The sequence below is a fragment of the Acanthopagrus latus genome, chromosome 11 (assembly GCF_904848185.1).
Source record: "Acanthopagrus latus isolate v.2019 chromosome 11, fAcaLat1.1, whole genome shotgun sequence".
In the NCBI taxonomy this organism is placed as follows: Eukaryota; Metazoa; Chordata; class Actinopteri; order Spariformes; family Sparidae; genus Acanthopagrus; species Acanthopagrus latus.
The window spans coordinates 29,557,655-29,577,965 of NC_051049.1; the positions used below are offsets into that span (position 1 = coordinate 29,557,655).

Here is a 20,311-nt window from a genome sequence, read left to right on the forward strand (position 1 = left end):
GATAACTGGATAAAATAGAATTGTGGAATTAGAAGTGTCACAGTTATGGCTACGGTGTCCTGCAACCATGTCCTTTGGGAGGTGTACATAGGTGTGTCGGGGCGTGTGTCGTGCTGCCATTGGGCCATATATAATTGTGGGCCACAATAAGAGAAAATAAGTTCAACTCTTTCCATGGTCTGTTTAGGCATTTATTTGCTAACTTTCAAAGCACCGACTATATTAGCCTTGTTATCACAAGCAAGATAACAGAACAACATCAATGAAATGGGCCATATTTCTCCCCCAAAATATGTGATACACACACAAGGCTTTGTCAAGTCAAACTGGAGTTGTGTGTGCTAGTATAGAAAGAACAGGCATTGAGGAATAATGTATGGATAAAATATAAATCAGGCAACCTATAAAAGTCTTGGTCTTGTCTCGGTCTCAACCTCCAAATGTCTTGGCCTTGTCTCAGTCTTGCTACTCTCTGATCTAGGTAATATCTTGGTCTCAGTTGGTGTGGTCTTGACTGCAACACTATCACAAATAAACTTGATTATCACAAGACTTGATGAGCTAAAAATAGATCTTTCACAGACCTACCAAAACTGTGACAAAATACATGTTTGTTTTCAGTGACGAGAAAGGATGAGACTAAAATGTACCAGCTCAGACCAAACGTGGAAGAAAATATGTGTTGTGTTACTCGCGTGACCTTGATCGCTGGGGGCCAGTTGTTCAAAGGTGATCTGATCGGACTGAGACAGAAACAGATGAAACAGATTTCAATAACAAACAAAAATAATATATTCAATTTTTCTGTCATTCATCATTGTATATTAATTTCAAAGAAACAATCATCAGATATGAACCTGTCAAAAATAAAAATAGTTGCATCCCTTACAACACGTCCAGTCAGTCCCTCAATTTGAGAGAACGCCAGAGGTTGATCTGGTTCTTCAACAGGCTCAGGTGCATCATTAACATCATCACAGAGAGGGACATGGCGTCTGGTAGCAATGTTGTGCAGGATAATACACACAAGTATTATGTTGCATGCTCCCTGTGGTTCCACTCGCAAGTAGTTAAGGTATGCAAAGTGCCTCTTCAGAACTCCATTTAAATGCTTAATTGCACATCATTGCAATAAGCAATGCCAGCTGCAGTTCATGTCAGCTTGTGTGTGTGTGCTCTAATCACTCCACATCGGACTGGATCAATTCCAACCAATACATTTTTTTCCAATTCAATATTGATTCAGTAAATCCTCTGAATCTATTCAGGCGAGCAGCGGCCCCCCGACCACCCGCTGTCCCTCGTTGGACGCCTCCAGCAGCTGGAAGCGCCTCGTCCGTGACCTCACTCGAGGGTCGGAGGGTGATGCGCCGCAGAAACACCATCGGAGCTGCGGAGGCAGGTAGCAGATGTCTGACACACCTCTCTTTCAGAGACTGTAAACTCCCAGCAGCTGGTCTCACCCTGATTTGGGTTCATATATTTTTACAGTGGACTCCAGTCAGTGCCTCACCAGTCATGAACCTCACCGCACGTCACTGAGGGCATGCTACCCTCTCCCTGAGATGGGTGTGTAGCAGGCAAGGCAGCCATTGACAGACGGATCAGCATTAGCATTTAAAGGTGCAGGCACAGAAACAGACTGCTCTCAGGAGAACTCAGTAGAGCGACTTACAGACAGCTGAAATTCAGGACCACAGATGGGTTTGGGGCAATACATTTTGAATACAGTGTTGTCGGATTGATGCAGAACAGTATAATATGGGACCTTTAACTTGATAAAACTATTTAAAAGGTATGTAATTGGCTTAAAATAAAAGTCTGCACTGCTTTACAATGTATAGTGACCATAAACTACATGTCCCATGCATGTTGGGTCATCAACATGTGTGACCTGTGAAAAGACTGCCATCTGCCGCTAGATTACAGTGTTTCCATATCAGTGTTTGACTAAAGCGGTTTTCTGACAAGTGATGGAGAAGATACACAAATAATCCCAACACGTCCAAGAACAGAAAAATTGATGAAGAGGGAAGGCAATTTAATGAAAGATGGGAAAGCGAATACATGTTTGCACTTCAAGGAGAAGGGTGGCTGTAGCTCAGCGGGTAGAGCAGGTCGACTAGTGATCAAAAGGTTGCTCGTTCAGATCCTGGCTCCGGGCAAGGCTGAGCGGCATGTCAAAGTGTCCTTGAGCAAGATACTGAACCCCACATTGCTCATCAGTGAGGGCCCTGCGATGAGCTGGCGACCTGTCCAGGGAGTACCCTGCCCTCCCCCTGAGACAAGGCTGGGATTGGCTCCAGCAGCAACACCCCGTGAGATGACATGACTTCAAGGAGAAAAAACAGTACGTCTTCTGCGTTACATGGCAATGTCGGTGATGAAGGAATACAAATTATGTCGGCATTTAGAGACCTAACACAGAACTAAAGTGGATGGATGTAGCTCTGCCATGCATGGGACGATGACGGGCAGGAACATTTTTTGATGTTTTTGATGCGGTGGGGAGGTCCATGAGTAAAATAAAATTACCCTGGGAAAAGTTGGTGGGGCTAATTACCGATGGCGCACCTGCAATGTGTGGAGGGAAAACAGGCTTGGTTGGACTCGTGAAAGAGAAAATGCAAATAAAACAGTAACTGCCACCCACCTCTGATAACTTATCAGTGACATAACGGAGCATCTTGCCCAACTGAATAAGGGGCTGCAGGGACGCAAATAAGTTATCGCATAGATGTCCGACATGGTCACAACTTTCCAGCGAAAACTGCACATGCGAAAGTCCCAATTGGAACAGGACAATCCTGCCCACTTTCCTGCCGGTCAGAACATCTCAGCCTCAGTTCCTGGCACTTTTTTCATCCGCTCACTTGGCTACTGTGGTTTCTGGGCTCTCTTCATCAAAAGGTGTCGGCATGTAGTTGATGATAAGAGAATTCTGCGGAGGCAAGGCTGGATGGAATGATGGAGGGTTTTATTGAAACAGATCTCAAGCACTTGTCCCAATCAGAATCAGCCGCATTCTGATGTTCTCAAATCTATGGCAAAAGCAAGGCCATAAAGCCTCATCCTCTGCCCTATCAGAGCTCCTGTTAAGCCTTCGATCGTAGGAGAGCTGCCAGGTGACACACCCCTTCTCTTCCTGTGGGGGGCTTTTTTTAGAGTCTCTTGTCCAGTACACACCCACTTCTTCTAACTGGTCACTTTTGTAAATTATCCAGTAGACCAAAAGAGAAGTTGAACTGTCTCCCCGCTCATCTCCCATTACTCATCTAACTTGGCTGCGGTCTACTGCAGGTCTTCTCCCTAAAATGACCTCTCTGTCCTTCTACAGGAAGATAAACATTTAGACATATCCCACCATTTGGCATGGGGGCCAAACTCAGTTTAGTACTTTATGGTCTGCTAACCTTTAACACACCCCCAGCTGAAGAACAACTCCAGGACCCCTGGAGCTGTGAGCCCCACTCTGTCTACAGTCCTTCACTCACATAAGGAAAAACAATTAGTCATTGTTAAATCTAAATGAAGTAAACTCAAAGATCAGAATGTGTTGCCATCCAGATACCTCACTACCAAAGTCAGCCAGTTAATTTATGAATTTGATCGGTGCTTTTCTGACTTTAGAACACAGAACTCAGATTTTGCCATCTTTGCCAGTCCTTTCACCACTGACGTCGATGGTGTGCCCCATCTCCTTCAGATGGAGTTAATTGAACCTCACAGCGACTGTGACCTGAGAGCGAAGTTTCAGGATGCTGCAATAGAGGACTTTTACCATCAACTGCCTTCTGTTTTGATGCCACAGCTCCGACTTCATGCTGCTCAAATCCTGTCCATGTTTGGGAGCACCCACCTGTGCGAACAGATGTTGAACAGATGTCAATAATGAATCTGAACAAGATCAAGCATAGATCAGGCGTCACCGATGACAACCTCCTTGCTGTTTTGTGGATTGCTATAGCACAAGACCTAAAGCCGGCCATTGACAAACTGACCGTGGGAAAACGTTGTCATTGTGACAGCCAGCCAAAAAACACATAGGTAAGCATTTTTAAAAACCTGAATTAAATATATAATAAAATGTATTTCAACCAAAAATAAATTGAGTGTAATATGCGTGCAATTTAATGGTTGTGCTTTTATTTTGTGTTTGTTGCTATTTTCAGAACATGATCAATGGATGTGGATGTGGATGCCAAGCAGCATCACCTCATCAACTTCACCCAGAACTTGACCAATATAGCTGTGAACAGAGACAACCCTTATTGTTATTTTTAGTTAATTACCTATGCTAGTTTTATGTGTAGCAATGTATTCAGTGTGTTCACAGGTATATGTGTCCAAATGTTTAATGTAATCAAAACCAAGTCTCATTAGTTGGATGCATGTCCTCTGCAAGGCTGTCTGCAGCTATTTGTTTTTAGAAAATGTTCCACATGTTTTAGCTGCTCAGAATTATTTGTTGTACCATAGTTCTGCCCCACTCAACTGTGACAAAAAACATTTTTGCGCAAAGCTAATGGAATAACTTGTGTTTGATCATATTTGTCTTTGTTAATCACTTTAAAAATTTGATCTTTGATTGATAGAGTAATGGGGCCTTCTTAACCTGATAAATTAAAGGGATTAGTTATAATAACAGAGCGATGTGCTTACATTTATTTTTACATTCATGTAAATGCTAGTTAAATATTCGTACACTTGAATGCATAATAATCAAATGCAGAGACGATTATTTGTTGCAATATGTTAAGGAGTAGTTACATTGATACAGTCTTACAGTTACAACAGGCGCTTTAAGGGCACCCGTAATGTTGATGTGGCCCTGGGTGAAACTGAGTTGTCACCCCCGATCTATGAGATGAATGGAGACCACTTTCACGGTCACACAGTCATTTTGAGTATTTGATGATGCCTTTTGGTCTGACAAATTCCCCTGCTGTCTTTTAAGCCCTAATTAACTATGTCCTCTGATACGCTCAGTAACTTTGATTTTGTCCAATTAGACAATATCCTTGTCTTTGCACTCTTGTGGAGTACAAACGACAGGTGTGGCTGGTGTTACAGATGCTCCTGGAAAATAAACTTTGTTAAACCTGAACAACTGTGAATTCCTGTGAATTCCAAAACCTGTTAATTCCATGCCCCTGCAGTCAGTGTGATGAAGCACCAGCTCCCTCGCTATGGAGTGGTTTTTGTGAGATTTTCACCAGGCTGTCACAGCTCTGGTCATAGTTAGCTGTATTAGCTGTAGCTGGTGGTTAATAGTTTGGTAGATGAATGTCTTTGAGGAATAGTTTTCATTAGGATTGGTCCATTTGTATATTAAGGTCTACTGGCAATAAAGTCATGGAAAATGGGTGGTCTAATTCTGGGAGTTTTGATGACGAAGCCCGGAAATGGCCAGGAGTAGGTTGATTTGGCATCAACATGGTGAACAAAATAGCTTTTTTAGTTTGTTTTAATTGTTTGTAGTTGTTGTAATTGTTTGTTTTTTGAATTGTGGCTTTTCTTCCCTGTAAATGATAACACTTTAAATAATCCTTTATCTTTTACAACCACAAACTTTTAGCCTTGAGCTATGCTGCTCTGTGGATGGACTGCTCTGACAGCTTGGGAAAAATATCAAAACCTAAATATGTGATGTTTCTAGTTCCAGCTGGAACCAATTATTTCTACACAGTCTGACTAGATTAATATAAATAAACAGAGCTGTCACTGAGTAACTCATCTCTTAAAAATGACCTTGGAGATAATGAGGAATGATTTCTTAATTCATCAAAAGTAAATTATAGGTTTGTATATGTAAATTGTTTGTTTTTTTCTGATAGAGGCCTCCTTCTGAACTTCCTTTAATCCAAAGTTTTGCTTTCAAATAAATTCAGCCTAAAGAGTGTAGAACAATGGGTCTGTCTCTCAGTGGCCATTTGAATCATTGACATTATAATACCATTCTTTGTATTTTCAGGTTGTTCATCCTGGTCTTGGTGTGTGTTAGTCTGTTGTGGATTCCAGTCATCCAAACAGCTAATAGTGGACAGCTATTTGATTATATCCAGTCAGTGACCAGCTTTCTAGCGCCACCCATTACTGCTGTATTCCTGATGGCTATCTTCTGGCCACGTGCCAATGAGCAGGTAGGTCTCTCTCTCTCTCTCTCTCTCTCCAAGTTCATATGGGAAGAAGCATGTGTTACTTGGTTTGTTTTTTGGGGGTGGGGGGTAATTTGACAATATTTTTTTTGATGGCTTGAAACTTAAACACTTCATTTTTTGCCCTTTTTAAATCTGATGCCTTGGATTAGTTCTGGATCAATCAGGCTTTATTTATAGAGCACAAAGTGCTTTGCAGAGTTAAAAGTGGAGCAATTAATACAACATCCCCCCCACACACGCAAAAACACTCACACACACACACACACACACACACACACACACACACACACACACACGTATACAGCTTAAAATACTCTAAGTAAATATAAAAAAGTGAGTAGTAATAAAATAGATAAATAAATTGTAATAAACATAACAGGACACAAAAACAGGTATTGTGGAACTGAGGAAACGCTATCAGTGATGTGTTTCATTAATTTTACTGTTTTCCACATTATGCAAATTGGCAAAAGATCTAGGTAGGCGGAGCTTCATGGTCCAAGAGGCTTTTTTTTTTTACTTAGTTTTTATTTAAATTTCATTCAAAATCATGTACAGAATCACAATCATCATATCTGTTGTTTCATACATAAGGTAACAGTTATGGTACAGCAAAAGAGATGGAGACTATAATGACAAAGAAAAATATAAAATAAAATAGAATAAAGCAAGTTAAAAAAAAAAAAGTCAAATCAGTATACCAACAGCAGCGCTCCACCTTTTAGTGAATATAATTTTTGAATGTCTCAGGGAATATGTTATTTGTTCCATTTGATATATTTCCTTTATTTTTTCAGTCCACATATTGTGTGTTGGAGGGTCAGGCTTAGTCCACCGTACTGTAATGCATTTAATTGCTGTTGCTAGTAGTATATGTAAGAGATATTTTTTGGCTCTTCCTTCCATACCTCTTGGTAGTAATAAACCTAGTAGGGCCACCATTGGGTCCATTGTAATATTGCCACCAAATATTTTATTTAGAACCTCATGACTACCTTCCATTTAAATTCTCTCCATACATTTGAATTAGTTACCAGATGTACTTCAGTACAAATTTCCTCCCACATATCATGTGATATGTTGGAATTAATTTCAATTTCCCATCTCTCCTTAACCTGTGCATTATTATTCAAATTCATGCTCAGGAATATTTGGTAACAATAGCTTATTCATTTCTTATCCCATTCTGCTTACAAACAATGCAGTAAGACTTTTGTTGTGAAGAGAATACTTTTTTTTAGACATTTAGATATATTAGATATATACTTTCTCTCCATCAATTGCCTGAGCAGATGATGATGTTGTGAATGATTTTAATAATAAATTGGGTTTTTTTCTTGACACTGTTGCTCCTTCAAGAATGAAATAGGTCAACAAATTACTTTGGAAAACTGTTTCCCATACTTACTTCTCTGTTTTCTTACTTCTCTGTCATACTTACTACCCTCCTCCTTATCAATTCCAGACAAATCAGAAAGGCAAGTGATTAATGAACAATTCTGGCCATGTCAGTGACTGTAGGTCAGCTCTTTTGTGTTGAATGCAGACACAACGTCTAGATTTCTGGATTAGATATTCCAGAGCCAAGGAGTACTGACTTTACCTCCCTTACCCTAAAGCAGTAGGATACACTTCATCAGCTGTACCAAGCCAGCCCCTCATAGGCCAAAAAGAAAGAAAAAACTTATTCATAAACCTTTCTTTGACTAGTTTATTAGTATTATATTAACTTGTCTTTCACACTCCACATTATCACACTCTGTGTCATCACACAACACATCATAACACACTGCACAGCCTGTCATTACCACTACAATTAAATTCTCAACCTATGGGAAACAGTATTATTAAGGCCCGAGCACCGACGGTTGAAAAAACTTTCACCTCCGTCATACATGGCGTGGTGGTGCAATCCATTTCGATGCTTCCCCATAAAGCAGGAAGTCCTCATAACTTCAACATACAATTTTCCATCTACAGCAAATTGCTCATACATGTAGAGGGTGTTGCCCTGAATACGTCTATGCATCAATACTTGGTCACATCCATAGCGCCACCTACTGGACACAGGAAGTCAAACAACCATCATCCCATTTACATGACATTTACTGCTTGTTTTCTCCACATCACACAATACAACATGACATTCAAGTAATTGTGCTACAACCCAACGCGCATGTAACGCCAGCCCGTATGATTATTATTATTATTATTATTGATAATGTTAATAGTAATATTATTATTGTTATGGATCATATTTTAGCTATAGTAGATGTGTGGCTTATTGTATCATTAATTAATAGTTATATTTCAATTAATGCAACTGTTATTGTTGTGGTTTCAAGATTATCCATTAACAGATTTGTTCTTCAGCTTTTGCTGTCTTACTGGCTGAAAATGAAAAATCACCCCTCTAGCATGCCTTACTTATTTATAATAGGCAAGTTCAATGAGAGTTGATAGAAAGAAAGGATCTGAACTCAGTATTAGAATAGGAAACAATAGATATCTCTCTCTATCTCTGAAACACAGAGGAATAAATATCACGCCACAGGCAGTGTTACTGCCATTACATCCTAAATAAATATAACCTAAACTAATTTATTGAGGTGAAAATGTCACATATAGGCAAAAATGAAACAAATTGAAGCATTTATATATTGAAAGTGTATGGATGCTTTCAGATCTTTTTCATTTGAATTCTGCATTCATGAACAAAATGAAAAATTAGGTTATTGTCAGTCTAACCTGGACAACCAACGTTCAAGGACAAAAGAAAGGTACATTTATAAAAGACTCAAAAAGGTAATGTCAAGCCCTGACAGCCATGGTGACGCAAAGCTGTATCTGAGGTCAGCTAGCAATAACAACAAAGCTATAAAACAAACCAAGCATAAGCCATAGCTAGGATGTGAAGTGCCCTCCTGCTTTAAAACAAACATATCTCAATAGTAATCCACGTTTCAGGTATAATAAGGTTAGAAAGTCAGGCTTGGATAACTTTTAGCCTTACCAGTGCTGCTTGCTCAAGTCTGGGTTCTCAATTCATCGTTGTAGTCAGGCATTGGTGAGGGCCAACATTTATCCAGAGGCAAAAAAAAGCTATGGCCTGAAATCCAAAATCAGTTATTTTTAAGGGAAGGAATGTCTAAAAGACTGTAAAACACAGATACACGGCAACACAGCAAACAGAAAGTCCAGTAATGAATGACAGTTTAGAGAGGTGATCACAGAAAAAAAAAAAAAAAAAAAATCACAATCCCGTCGTGCAATTTCCTCGCTCCTAAATATTCCACAGTCAACTGTCAGCTCTATTATAACAAAATGGAAGCGTTTGGGAACAACAGCAACTCAGCCACGAAGTGGTAGGCCACGTAAAGTGACGGAGAGGGGTCAGCGGATGCTGAAGCGCATAGTGCAAAGAGGTCGCCGACTTTCTGCACAGTCAATTGCTAGAGAGCTACAAACTTCATGTGACCTTCAGATTAGCCCAAGTACAGTACGCAGAGAGCTTCATGGAATGGGTTTCCATGGCCGAGCAGCTGCAGCCAAGCCACACATCACCAAGTGCAATGCAAGGCGTCGGATGCAATGGTGTAAAGCACGCCGTCACTGGCCTCTAGAGCAGTGGAGACGCGTTCTCTGGAGTGATGAATCACGCTTTTCCATCTGGCAATCTGATGGACGAGTCTGGGTTTGGAGGTTGCCAGGAGAACGGTACATTTCAGATTGCATTGTGCCAACTGTGAAATTTGGTGGAGGAGGAATTATGGTATGGGGTTGTTTTTCAGGAGCTGGGCTTGGCCCCTTAGTTCCAGTGAAAGGAACATTGAATGCTTCAGGATACCAAAACATTTTGGACAATTCCATGCTCCCAACCTTGTGGGAACAGTTTGGAGCGGGCCCCTTCCTCTTCCAACATGACTGTGCACCAGTGCACAAAGCAAGGTCCATAAAGACGTGGATGACAGAGTCTGGTGTGGATGAACTTGACTGGCCTGCACAGAGTCCTGACCTGAACCCGATAGAACACCTTTGGGATGAATTAGAGCGGAGACTGAGAGCCAGGCCTTCTTGACCAACATCAGTGTGTGACCTCACCAATGCGCTTTTGGAAGAATGGTCAAAAATTCCTATAAACACTCTCCTCAACCTTGTGGACAGTCTTCCCAGAAGAGTTGAAGCTGTAATAGCTGCAAAAGGTGGACCGACATCATATTGAATTCTATGAGTTAGGAATGGGATGGCACTTCAGTTACCTATTCTGTATGACTGTGCAGCTAATAATTTGTGTATGTGTGTTTCAGGGGGCATTCTGGGGTCTGATGTCTGGACTAGTGGTTGGACTGATCCGCATGGTTCTGGAGTTCTCCTATCAAGCTCCTTCCTGTGGTCAGCCTGATCATCGACCTGCTATCCTGGCAAATGTCCACTACCTGTACTTTGCTCTTATCCTGATGGCTCTCACCTGCCTTATCATTGTTGCCGTCAGCTTGGCTACTGCCCCGATACCTAAAGAACACGTAAGGAACGTCATAAATTCATGTTGTTTATATTTTCATCTTTAAAATAAAAAATAGAGGTACAAAAGTGGTTACTGAAACAGTTACTGCACTGCAGAATGGAACATCACAAGTACTTTTGCTGTTGTTAACAAAGTCATCAACAGTCCTATACCCAATCTGTCCATCAAACAGACAGACACGGCATAAAGACTCCAACTGCAACACACATCTGCTGCTCACAATAATAACCACAACATCTGTAAGGTGTAAGGTCTGAATCACACAGTTCTGCTGAGCATTTTGCAAGGACCATTTTTGCAAATGACAAGCATGAAATGAATGTTGGATAAGGCAATGCCAATGTTGATGCAAAACAATAAAGAAAATGGTGAGTCTGTTTCCTTGTTTGTTGAAGCAGTGCAGAGCCTCAGTTTTTGAAAGCATTGATAACATTTTAACACCTCAATTATCAGCAGCAGCATGCAGCCACTTTCCAGTGCAGGAACTTTGTAACTTATAACCCGGGTCCTCCCAGAACTTGAACTGTTTCCAATATTTGTCTTTAATAAGACTATAGCAGGATCAACATAATCTTGTATGTGCTGCATTTGAGACATACAAGTGGTGCTGCCTGCAGCTATTTTTTGCTGTTTCACATCAGATCAAAGTTCATACACCTGTAGAGATCCAGAACCCTGTAGGGGCCAGCCCAAAACAGCATGGTGGCCCGTAACAGCATGAGCTGTTGTGGAATCCCTTTGTGATGTTTCAGTTTGCAACCCTGTACACACAGAGGTCCTACACTGCCTGTGCTTTCACTTGTGTATGTTTTTTTGGTTGGGTTGTCAGCAGGATTATACAGAAACTACCAAACAGATTTCCACAAAACTTGGATGAACGTTAGGTCTTGGCCCGGAATAGACCCAATTAACTTTTGGTGAAGATCTTGACAAACCAAGGAATGTTTTCTCAGTTTCTTTGACATTGCTAGACCTGGCATTTTTCCACATTTTTGTTAATTGGAGAGGGTATAATTTATGGACCTTAATGAATAAATCCTGGATCTGGTGACCTTTTGCAGTTAAGCAGTTATGGATACTTTAGAGTGATACAAAGATATTGAGTTTGATATTCATTTAGGCTTGATGGAATTAAAGGGGACTGTTGGGCCTTGGCGGAGTGTCTATAGTATCATCCCCTGGGAAACGCTAAAATGTAGATGTGAGAATTCATCTCCAAATCAGTTGTGAAACTATGGAAAGAAAAGCATAATGGCCACTCGTTACATTTCTTCAGTGGAAAATGACTAGTCCTCAATAGTCGAGTCCTTCAAATGTGACCCCGGACTACGTGTCCTTGATCGAAGGTTGGGAGCAGGGTTTTTGTGCTTTAAATCAAAGGGAGTGTCAGGCAGGAATACTAATATGACTCTCCTCCTCTCTTGACCAGCTGCACAGGCTGACCTGGTGGTCCAGATACAGCCAGGAGCCCCGGATTGACCTCTCAGGTCCCCAGGTGACCTCCAACCCGGTTCTTTCTGACCTCAGCCCTGACTCTGACAGTTTGTCAGGTTCCTGGTGGTGCAGAGCTGCTCTGCGGCTCTGTGGTCTGACTGGTTCAAGCTCGGAGTCTCTATCTCCAGTAACTGAAAGCAGTGAACTAAACTCCCTGCAGGAGGAGCCACTCTGGAGACAAGTCTGCAATGTTAACGCCTTGCTGCTCCTGACCGTTAATGTGTTTCTGTGGGGATACTTTGCCTAATGTGCAGGTTAAGTGTGCAACTGATGTACTGGATTGCCATTCTTTTGTTAAACAATGAGTGAATAAAATAAATGGCTTGCCTAGATGTTGGATGTTAATTCTATGCATCAGCAGACTATTTATTTAAAAGCATCTCAGTGGGAAATACATTAGTGACGATGATCATGGCACACTCTGATTTAACCACTGTTGGAGTATTCTAAACCACACACAAAAAAAACCTGAGCTGAACTTTTTCCCAACTTTCAATTTCCTGACTACCTCAGACGACCGTGCTGCAGTCTGCAGCAGAAAAGCATTAGATTCAGTCTTCAGTCATCTCTAGGATGATGATAAGACATTGCTTTACATACATTCCAACATTTTGAAGAAACACTTGACTCTGGTATTTCCCTCATTAGCAACATGTATTTTAAAATCACAAAGTAAATTGCATGCCCCCCCCCCTTCAGTGATATATTGCTGCTTTGCATCCACCCTTCTTTCTTTACTGTTTGAATAGGAAAAGCAGTGGCTGGGTGGACAGGCCTCAATCAGTGCGGTTAGTGCATCTGTGCTCAGTAAAGCCTCAGTCTGAAAAAGTTAGTCCAGATTGTGATCATCTATAAGTTAATTAATACAAAGAAGCTGTGTCTGCTGTCACTTTTATATTAAACAGTGCCATGTTGATCTCTGCCCAAGAGTTCCTGTTTATCTGAACTGAAACCAGGTTTTTCATGTTTGGTCCTTTTGAAGCTCTGTTGGCAGTATTGTGTCTAGCTGAGATGATGGGTTTGATGATAGCAACGGTGGTGGGTGGGAGAGCAATGAGTACATTACATTGTCTTACGTTGTAGACGAGGGCCTGAGAGCCCCTGAGGTAGGGATGTTTTAAAAAATCCAGGCCTACTCCCGAAAATATCAAAGTTATCGAATAAGTGAAGTTAAAATTGCTACATGCAGTTTTTAGACATTAATTAAGAGAGAAAAGACAACTGAATTAGCAGTGCAATGTTCTTTCAAACTGATTTAGCGTGTGTTGGAAAAGTATTAAAACTTACTTTAAAGTTTAAGACTCATGGTAAAAGGTCTTGTGGTCACTGCCAATGTGTGCGACCACTGTGCACATGTTTGTGTTTTCCAAGCACAGCTGCAAGCTGTGAGTTGAGGTTCAGCACAACTAGTAACCACCACCTCAATCTGTTTGAGACATAAGGTTGACCATTAAACTGGAAGAAAAATTCTGTGAAAACAATTCTGTGAAAAAATTGTGTGTATCTTTTGCCACTTTTCAATTCCTCCTAGGGGGATAATTCGATCCACCCTATTGGTATACAATAGACCTTAACGAAGAGACTTCATCGAAAACTGCACATGGTTAAATATTGGCCAAACTTCACATGTTTGATAAAAGCATTGTTTGAAATTATGTAAGGATGTCCTCGGTTACTTCATTTCAAGGAAGGGACGTTTAACTTCTTAGTGCGCCATCAAAGACACATTAATATATAGAGCTGTAAGAACCAGTCAGTGTCTAGCAGTCAGGCTGTGACTGCCCCACACCATGTCAATCACAAAGGTGTAAGTGCTTGTTCATTGCTGCTTGCAGCTTTAATTTGAATGTTTCTATATGAATGAGTTGGAAGTGGAAAAATGGTCGGCTAGAAAAACAATCAGAATAAAAAAATACACTCATAAAGAAGGCAGAGTCTGTTGTTGGCTCTGTGCTTGTCACCCTGGAGGAGGTGGTGGAGGACAGGATGCTGGTGAAACTGCTGGTGATCATGGACCATAAACTAAACTAAACTCAGCTGAAGAGCAGCTTCAAACCGCTGCCTTAAAGAACGGCACAGGAAATCATTCATACCCGGAGCCATCAAACTGTACAAGGCTTCACAGCAATGCCCACGCAATACACACACATCATTTAAATGACTTTCTATTATTTATTTTATTATTTAAATCTTACCACTGTAATTAAACAATGCACCTTTCTCTCTTTATCTTGCACCTTACAAATCCACCAAGTTCCATCTTGCTCAGTATTTGATATCATTTAATGTTTTCCTGGAACTGCTAAAGCATCTTATTGTATATTGTGTATAGTGTTTTCAATTGTATATTGGTATATTGTACTGTTTATAATAACAATTATAATAACAATTGATTGTATCTATCTATTTATCCTACAGTTATAGATGTAGGTTACACTCCCAGCCAACAGGTGGCGGTAAGGGGCTTTACGTTTTGCCCAAAGCCGTTATACGTCAGGAGGAAGAAGATAATTAACGTTCAGTTTCCAGGGCATTTCAGGTGGCGGCTAAAAAGCGCCAATTCAATAATATTGTGGAGTTTATATGACGATGTGAACGTTTTGTCCTCTCATCATAAACCGCTTCACCCATATTTGTGAACATTAACCGGCTTACGGACGTGTCAGTTTAACGGTTCTTCCTCGGAGACCGACTCGTTTAGTTCGTTAAAAACATGGAGAAACTTTTCAGCAAAGTGCTACAAGTGAAGCTGAGGTGCTCGGACTGTGAGGAAAGGTAAGACCGTCGACGTTCGCGTACAATTGCCAATCTTCAGTACATTATAGAGCTATGATTCAGTCTTTCTACTGTGTTGGCGGCATTAAAAATTCGCTTTATGTCTCGTAGGGTCGATGTAACCAAGCGTTACTTCACATCAGCAGCAGTGCTGAGCAGCCGTGTCAGTAATGTCTATGAGCGTGTGGTCATGTAGGCTTATGGAGATTACCTACGTCTTTTTTAGTGTAGTCGCCTCTAGCTTTTGGTGAAAACTTGTCTATTTCTTCATTTATAAAACGGATCGTGAAAAGTCGTGTATATAGATGATAGTATCATCTGCCAGCTGAGTTATGAACACATAATTACATAGAAAAAAGCCAACACTTCTGCAGCTAAAATAAATAGCAAGAACAACCTCGCAGAATTCCTTGTCTGATCTCAGGTCTGTTGGTTATACCGTGCGGAAGGTAACGCAGCTATTCATGATTTTAATTACTCTAATCAATTTAACAGACAAACAAACATATTCAAACGTTTATAAATGGATGTTTGAATCAGAGTCATTGTAAAAATCTAGAAACAAAATGAAACCATTGTCTTCTATCCGATTATTATAATTCCATAAATCCAGAACCACATCATACTCATATCATAGTTGTTCATTCAACTTATTAGCATTCAGATGACTTTAAACTCCAATCTGTACTTAAGTAATTCAGTTTCTTACTGTGTTAAATTAATGACACACTCCACAGTAAGCGTGCTACTGGACTGTGCACACACTGCAATAAACTGGGAACTGAAAATCATGTACAAACAGATTTCAGCAATGATGGAAAAAAAGAGGGACTTAATATCAGTTTTAGTTCAGAAAAAAACACGTCATGGAAAGTACTCAGTCTTCTATAACTATTAGAGAGATTTGCCAATCTTTTGCAACACTTTGGTCCAGTATGTGGTGGTAAAGCACCTGTAGGCTGGTTTGCCATCTGCCATTAAAAATGAAAGAAGTAGTCAACTTGATTAGTTGTCACATTAAACTGCAGATCATGCTTGATGTTCCTCAGAACACAAACCTAGTCCTGTTGTGTGTTTAGATGTTAGCTCCATCGGCTGCTAACCGTAAGCTATTAGCTCCATAACTGTTTGCTCGGTTGACCAAACACAGCAGGGCTCTGCTGCTCAATTGCTGCTAGTTGAGTTGACAGCTAATCACGAATGTGAAACAGAATTGTTTAAACATAACAAAATACTATGAGCCACACGTCTTTATTAACAAGTTTACTGTGTCTTTTGTGTCTTATTGTGCTGAGTAGACAGCCAGGGATTGTAACCTACTGACACAGTGTTGTAGTCAGTGCTCTGTTGAGCTTGTATTTGTCCCTCTCCTTACGAAGATGCATTTGGTTTTCAACCATCCCTCGTCGGCCATATTGTGGATTACTTTAGCCTCTCCATGATGCATGGCATTTTGAACAAGTAACTCCATTTTGTGTGGTTCTTCCAGACGCACACATCTTTAGCTAGATTAATGTTGTTGTTTGTGTGTAATGAAAGGCTTTTGAACCTTCAAGCTGCCTATTTACTGTTGATCAAAAGTGAATGTCGCCAACCCTCTACTCTGTTAAGCACTCTGAAATCCTTTGTCTTTATTAGCTGCTGATGGTAATTTTTTTCGTCATCAAGTTGAATAATCAGCGTTCCAAAATGATGGTTCAATTTTTTTTAATTCAACAGACTAAATCAAGTAGAGCTGTACTTAAACTGTCCTGACATCACAGCTGTTCCTCCTGAACTGAAGTGCATTCAGGTGTGCTTCGAGTTAATGGGGATAAGAGCTGATAATCAAGCTGGTCCATGCTGGTGGATTCTGATTTGTTGGATGACTGGGGTTTAGGGGCACCTTCTTTGTTTGCAGGCTTTTTAGGGGCGATCCACATGGAAACATTTTTTTGCGTAAACGCACGTTTTGCATCGATATGGCTGATGGTCCACATGGATCCTGTAAACGCAGTTCGTGTAAATGCACTTTTTTGAAACCTTGTCTCAGGGTGGAAAAATCCAAAAATGCTGCCATTGCATTCTCGTGTGGACAGTGAACCTTACTTAGCGTCTGATGACGTAGGGCTGGGCCATAAATCAGCAATATCGATTAATTAATTAAGTTTGTGGTTTAGGACGATTTTCAAAAAATGAAATTGATTTTGTCTTTAATTTGCTGTGCTCCCATAGTTCACAGTACGCTCCGCCCTCCCCTCCAGTGACTTTTCCACAGAGAAACAACACAACAAAATGGCAGCAAGCCACAAGTACGCTCCTAAAACGGCACTGTCTCATTAGTAGCTTGGTTTTGTGGCGTCAGACCTTGAACAAACCATGACCCGCTGCAAAGTTTGTTTAAAATCTGTTGAAAATAAAGGCAGTGGACCGACCCATTTATTTCAGCATCTCAAACAGAGGTATGCATCAGAGTGGGATTTGTTTTTCCACTACTAGAAGACCGTGGCACAAATACCCGTTATAAAGCAGCCATCATTAGCAGAATCATTTAATCATTGTGTCCCGTATGACAAGAAAGGGTCTTGGTGGACAGCTTTTACGGATGCAGCCACGTTGCATATCACTGAAGATATGGTGCTCATATATACAGTGGGAAAGCTGGAGGTTCATCCACATGCTGAAAACTTTCGACCCCAGGCTTGTGTTACGAAGCCACAGCGGGGCCTCAAGGCAGAGGTAGTAGACAGGCTCGTCTTCCTGGCCAAAAATGTGTTAAATAGACAGCAAGCGCACACCTCATGTTCTGTACATCTACCAACATGTCATGTTTACTATGAAGATATTTAATTTAGTTTATCTTCAGGGACATAAAATACTTATTGTGAACAAAACTTTTTGCAAAATAAAGTATTTAATGAAAGTTATGTTAACACTTTATCAATACCAATATGGAAACTGATCGGTTTTTATAATAGCTAGCAATAGCAAGCTCGAAGCTGCAGGGCAAATTTGTTTAAAATAGAAGCATTAAAATAAATGCAATGTTTTTAATGCTTCCTTTGTAATTTAAAGTTTTTTTTGAAGGAAAAAAAGTCGATTAAAAAAAAAAAATCGGAGATTCAATTTTTAGCCCAGCCCTACGATGACGGCATCGCCCCACCCCTCGACCTCTAGCCTTCGACTGCTTAACCCCGCGATATCTCATAACAACAACAATGGTGGACTACATGGCGGACCACACAAAGGATTCTGGTTTCCTTGCACTAGCCATTTTCGTCTTCTTCTTGTTGTGTTCAGTTTCTCCGTCTGCTGTCTGTTTGTATACAGCATGCAAGCTTCATGTGCATGCTCCGTCTCTTCTTCTCCGTTTTTGGTGAATTTAAAGCGCCACCTGTAGGCCTGTAATATGAACTACAATGAACTACAGATTTGTTTACAGCAGATTCGTTTGGATGTAAATATTCTTGAAACGATGCTGAGGAAAATGGCCTGAGTCCTTGGAGTCTGCATGTTAGACTTCTAGTTTTATATGCAGGCATCTCTTTTGTTTGGACAATGTGGTGTGGTCCCAACAACAAAATCACTATCAGTAAATAGTGGACCCTGTCTGGCTTCACTTCCAGAGAGGGATGCAGTTTCAGTTAAGTGGAAGCTGTTTTCCTGGCAGAAGTGTGATTTCTGTGTCATTTTTTTCGTCGTATAAGTTGCCAAAGACACTACCTGCTCCCACATTACTTTGTGGGTGAAGTGTGGGAGGCTTGTCTGATTCGAATGTCTTTTATTTGAGCAATGTCAAGTAAAGGATCTGTTTAGTTGTTAGAACATTTGATAACATTGCTTTGTCTTCATCTGATAACTCAGCTTTTCTGCAGCATTTGTTAAAGTGAAACTCTCACCAAAATGCAACCTAGGCTTTTTCTTTGAATTAGGGATGCACCGAATATTCAGCCACCTCAATACTTTCATCACCGAAACAACACGGCCGAAACAGAAAGTTGTGATGACTCAGACAAAAACCGCGGCCAGCACACTCTTGTCTGGATATGCGCCAACGTGTCTGTGGTGTGGACGTATTTAAATATATCTAAGAACGACCCACGGATAGCAATTTGCAAAACTTGTAATGCTGAAATATCAAGAGGGGGTGCATCTGCAAAGAGTTTCTCCACGTCGGGTTTAATTAATCACCTGAAATGCAAACATCCTGATTGCCATTCTGAGTATGAGAAGACTGTGGCACAGAAAAGGAAAATCAATCTGAGCACGCCCACTCTGTCTGTGGCGGACGTTTTTGAAAAGGCAAGAAAGTTTTCCAGTGATGGTGCCAAGGCAAAGGGCATCACACCAAGAAATATGGAATTCACTGCCTTAGATGATCAGCCATCCTCTGTCGTAGAGGATGTGGGATTTCTTAGGCTGATAGAACATATTGAGCCCCGTTATGCCATGCCGAGCAGACGACATTTCTCAGACGTGTGTCTACCTGAGCTGTTTAATGTTGTTGCAACTCACGGCCATGAGCTTATAGCATCAGATATTTCAGTTTCAGTTTCACGACCGACATGTGGAGCTCAGACGTCAGCCTCTCCAGTATGCTCAGTCTAACCGCACAGTGGATCAATACAGATTTCAAGCAGAAAAAGATTCTCCTCCATTCACAAGAGTTTAGGGGGTCACATACAGCAGCCGCCATTTCTGATGCATTCGCCAGTAGGTTCGACACCCAACATATCGATCCATCTTAAGTGCATGCCATAGTCAGTGACAATGCAAGAAATATCGCAAAAGCGATAGAAGAAAGCCAGCTAAAAGGAATATGGTGCATGGCCCACACACTACATCTGGCTGTGAACGAGGGAGTGCAGTGTAAAAGACGTACTGGCTATAGGCAGAAGAATTGTTGGCCACTTTAAACATTCTCAGCTGGCCTATTCCCGCTTACAGTCTATGCAAGATCAGTATGTAACACCAATAAAACGGTTCCAAAAAGAAGTGAGTATACGGTGGAACAGCACTTATTACATGCTGGAAAGCCTCTTTGCACAAGTTGGCTGCATACAGCTCAGACCACGAGCTCCCCGTGACATTCACTTCACACCGGTGGGTCTTAATAGAGAACTTTCTCTCTCTTCTTGCCCCCTTTGAGCAGCTAACTAAAGAATTCAGCTCCTCTGATGCATCTGTAGCAGATGTTATTCCTTTGTTTTGGCACTAAAGCGTCTTCAAAGCAAAGAAGTTGAGACGCACCACGGAGTGAAAACAATGAAAAGTTCACTCTTAGAGTCTGTTAGCACACGTTTCACTGAGATCTATTCGGATCATCTGCACTTCATGGGGACTGAACTTGATCTGCGTTATAAAGATCATTACTTGG

At 40.9% G+C, this 20,311-nt stretch overlaps 2 protein-coding genes across 5 annotated transcripts in view; both read left to right on the top strand.

Moving 5' to 3' along the window:
• The window catches only part of slc5a9 (solute carrier family 5 member 9), a 43,513-nt gene extending 30,988 nt beyond the window's left edge, over positions 1–12,525 (top strand). For all 3 annotated transcript variants that reach the window (XM_037114375.1, XM_037114376.1, XM_037114377.1), the window contains 3 exons: positions 5,975–6,143; positions 10,469–10,684; positions 12,116–12,525. In XM_037114375.1, the coding sequence (XP_036970270.1) occupies positions 5,975–6,143; positions 10,469–10,684; positions 12,116–12,427 (697 nt within the window). In that variant the 3' untranslated portion in view covers positions 12,428–12,525. The remainder of the gene's footprint in view (positions 1–5,974; positions 6,144–10,468; positions 10,685–12,115) is intronic.
• A 2,154-nt stretch (positions 12,526–14,679) lies between these two features.
• The window catches only part of sass6 (SAS-6 centriolar assembly protein), a 32,691-nt gene continuing 27,059 nt past the window's right edge, over positions 14,680–20,311 (top strand). For both annotated transcript variants that reach the window (XM_037115489.1, XM_037115490.1), the window contains exon 1: positions 14,680–14,955. In XM_037115489.1, the coding sequence (XP_036971384.1) occupies positions 14,894–14,955 (62 nt within the window). In that variant the 5' untranslated portion in view covers positions 14,680–14,893. The remainder of the gene's footprint in view (positions 14,956–20,311) is intronic.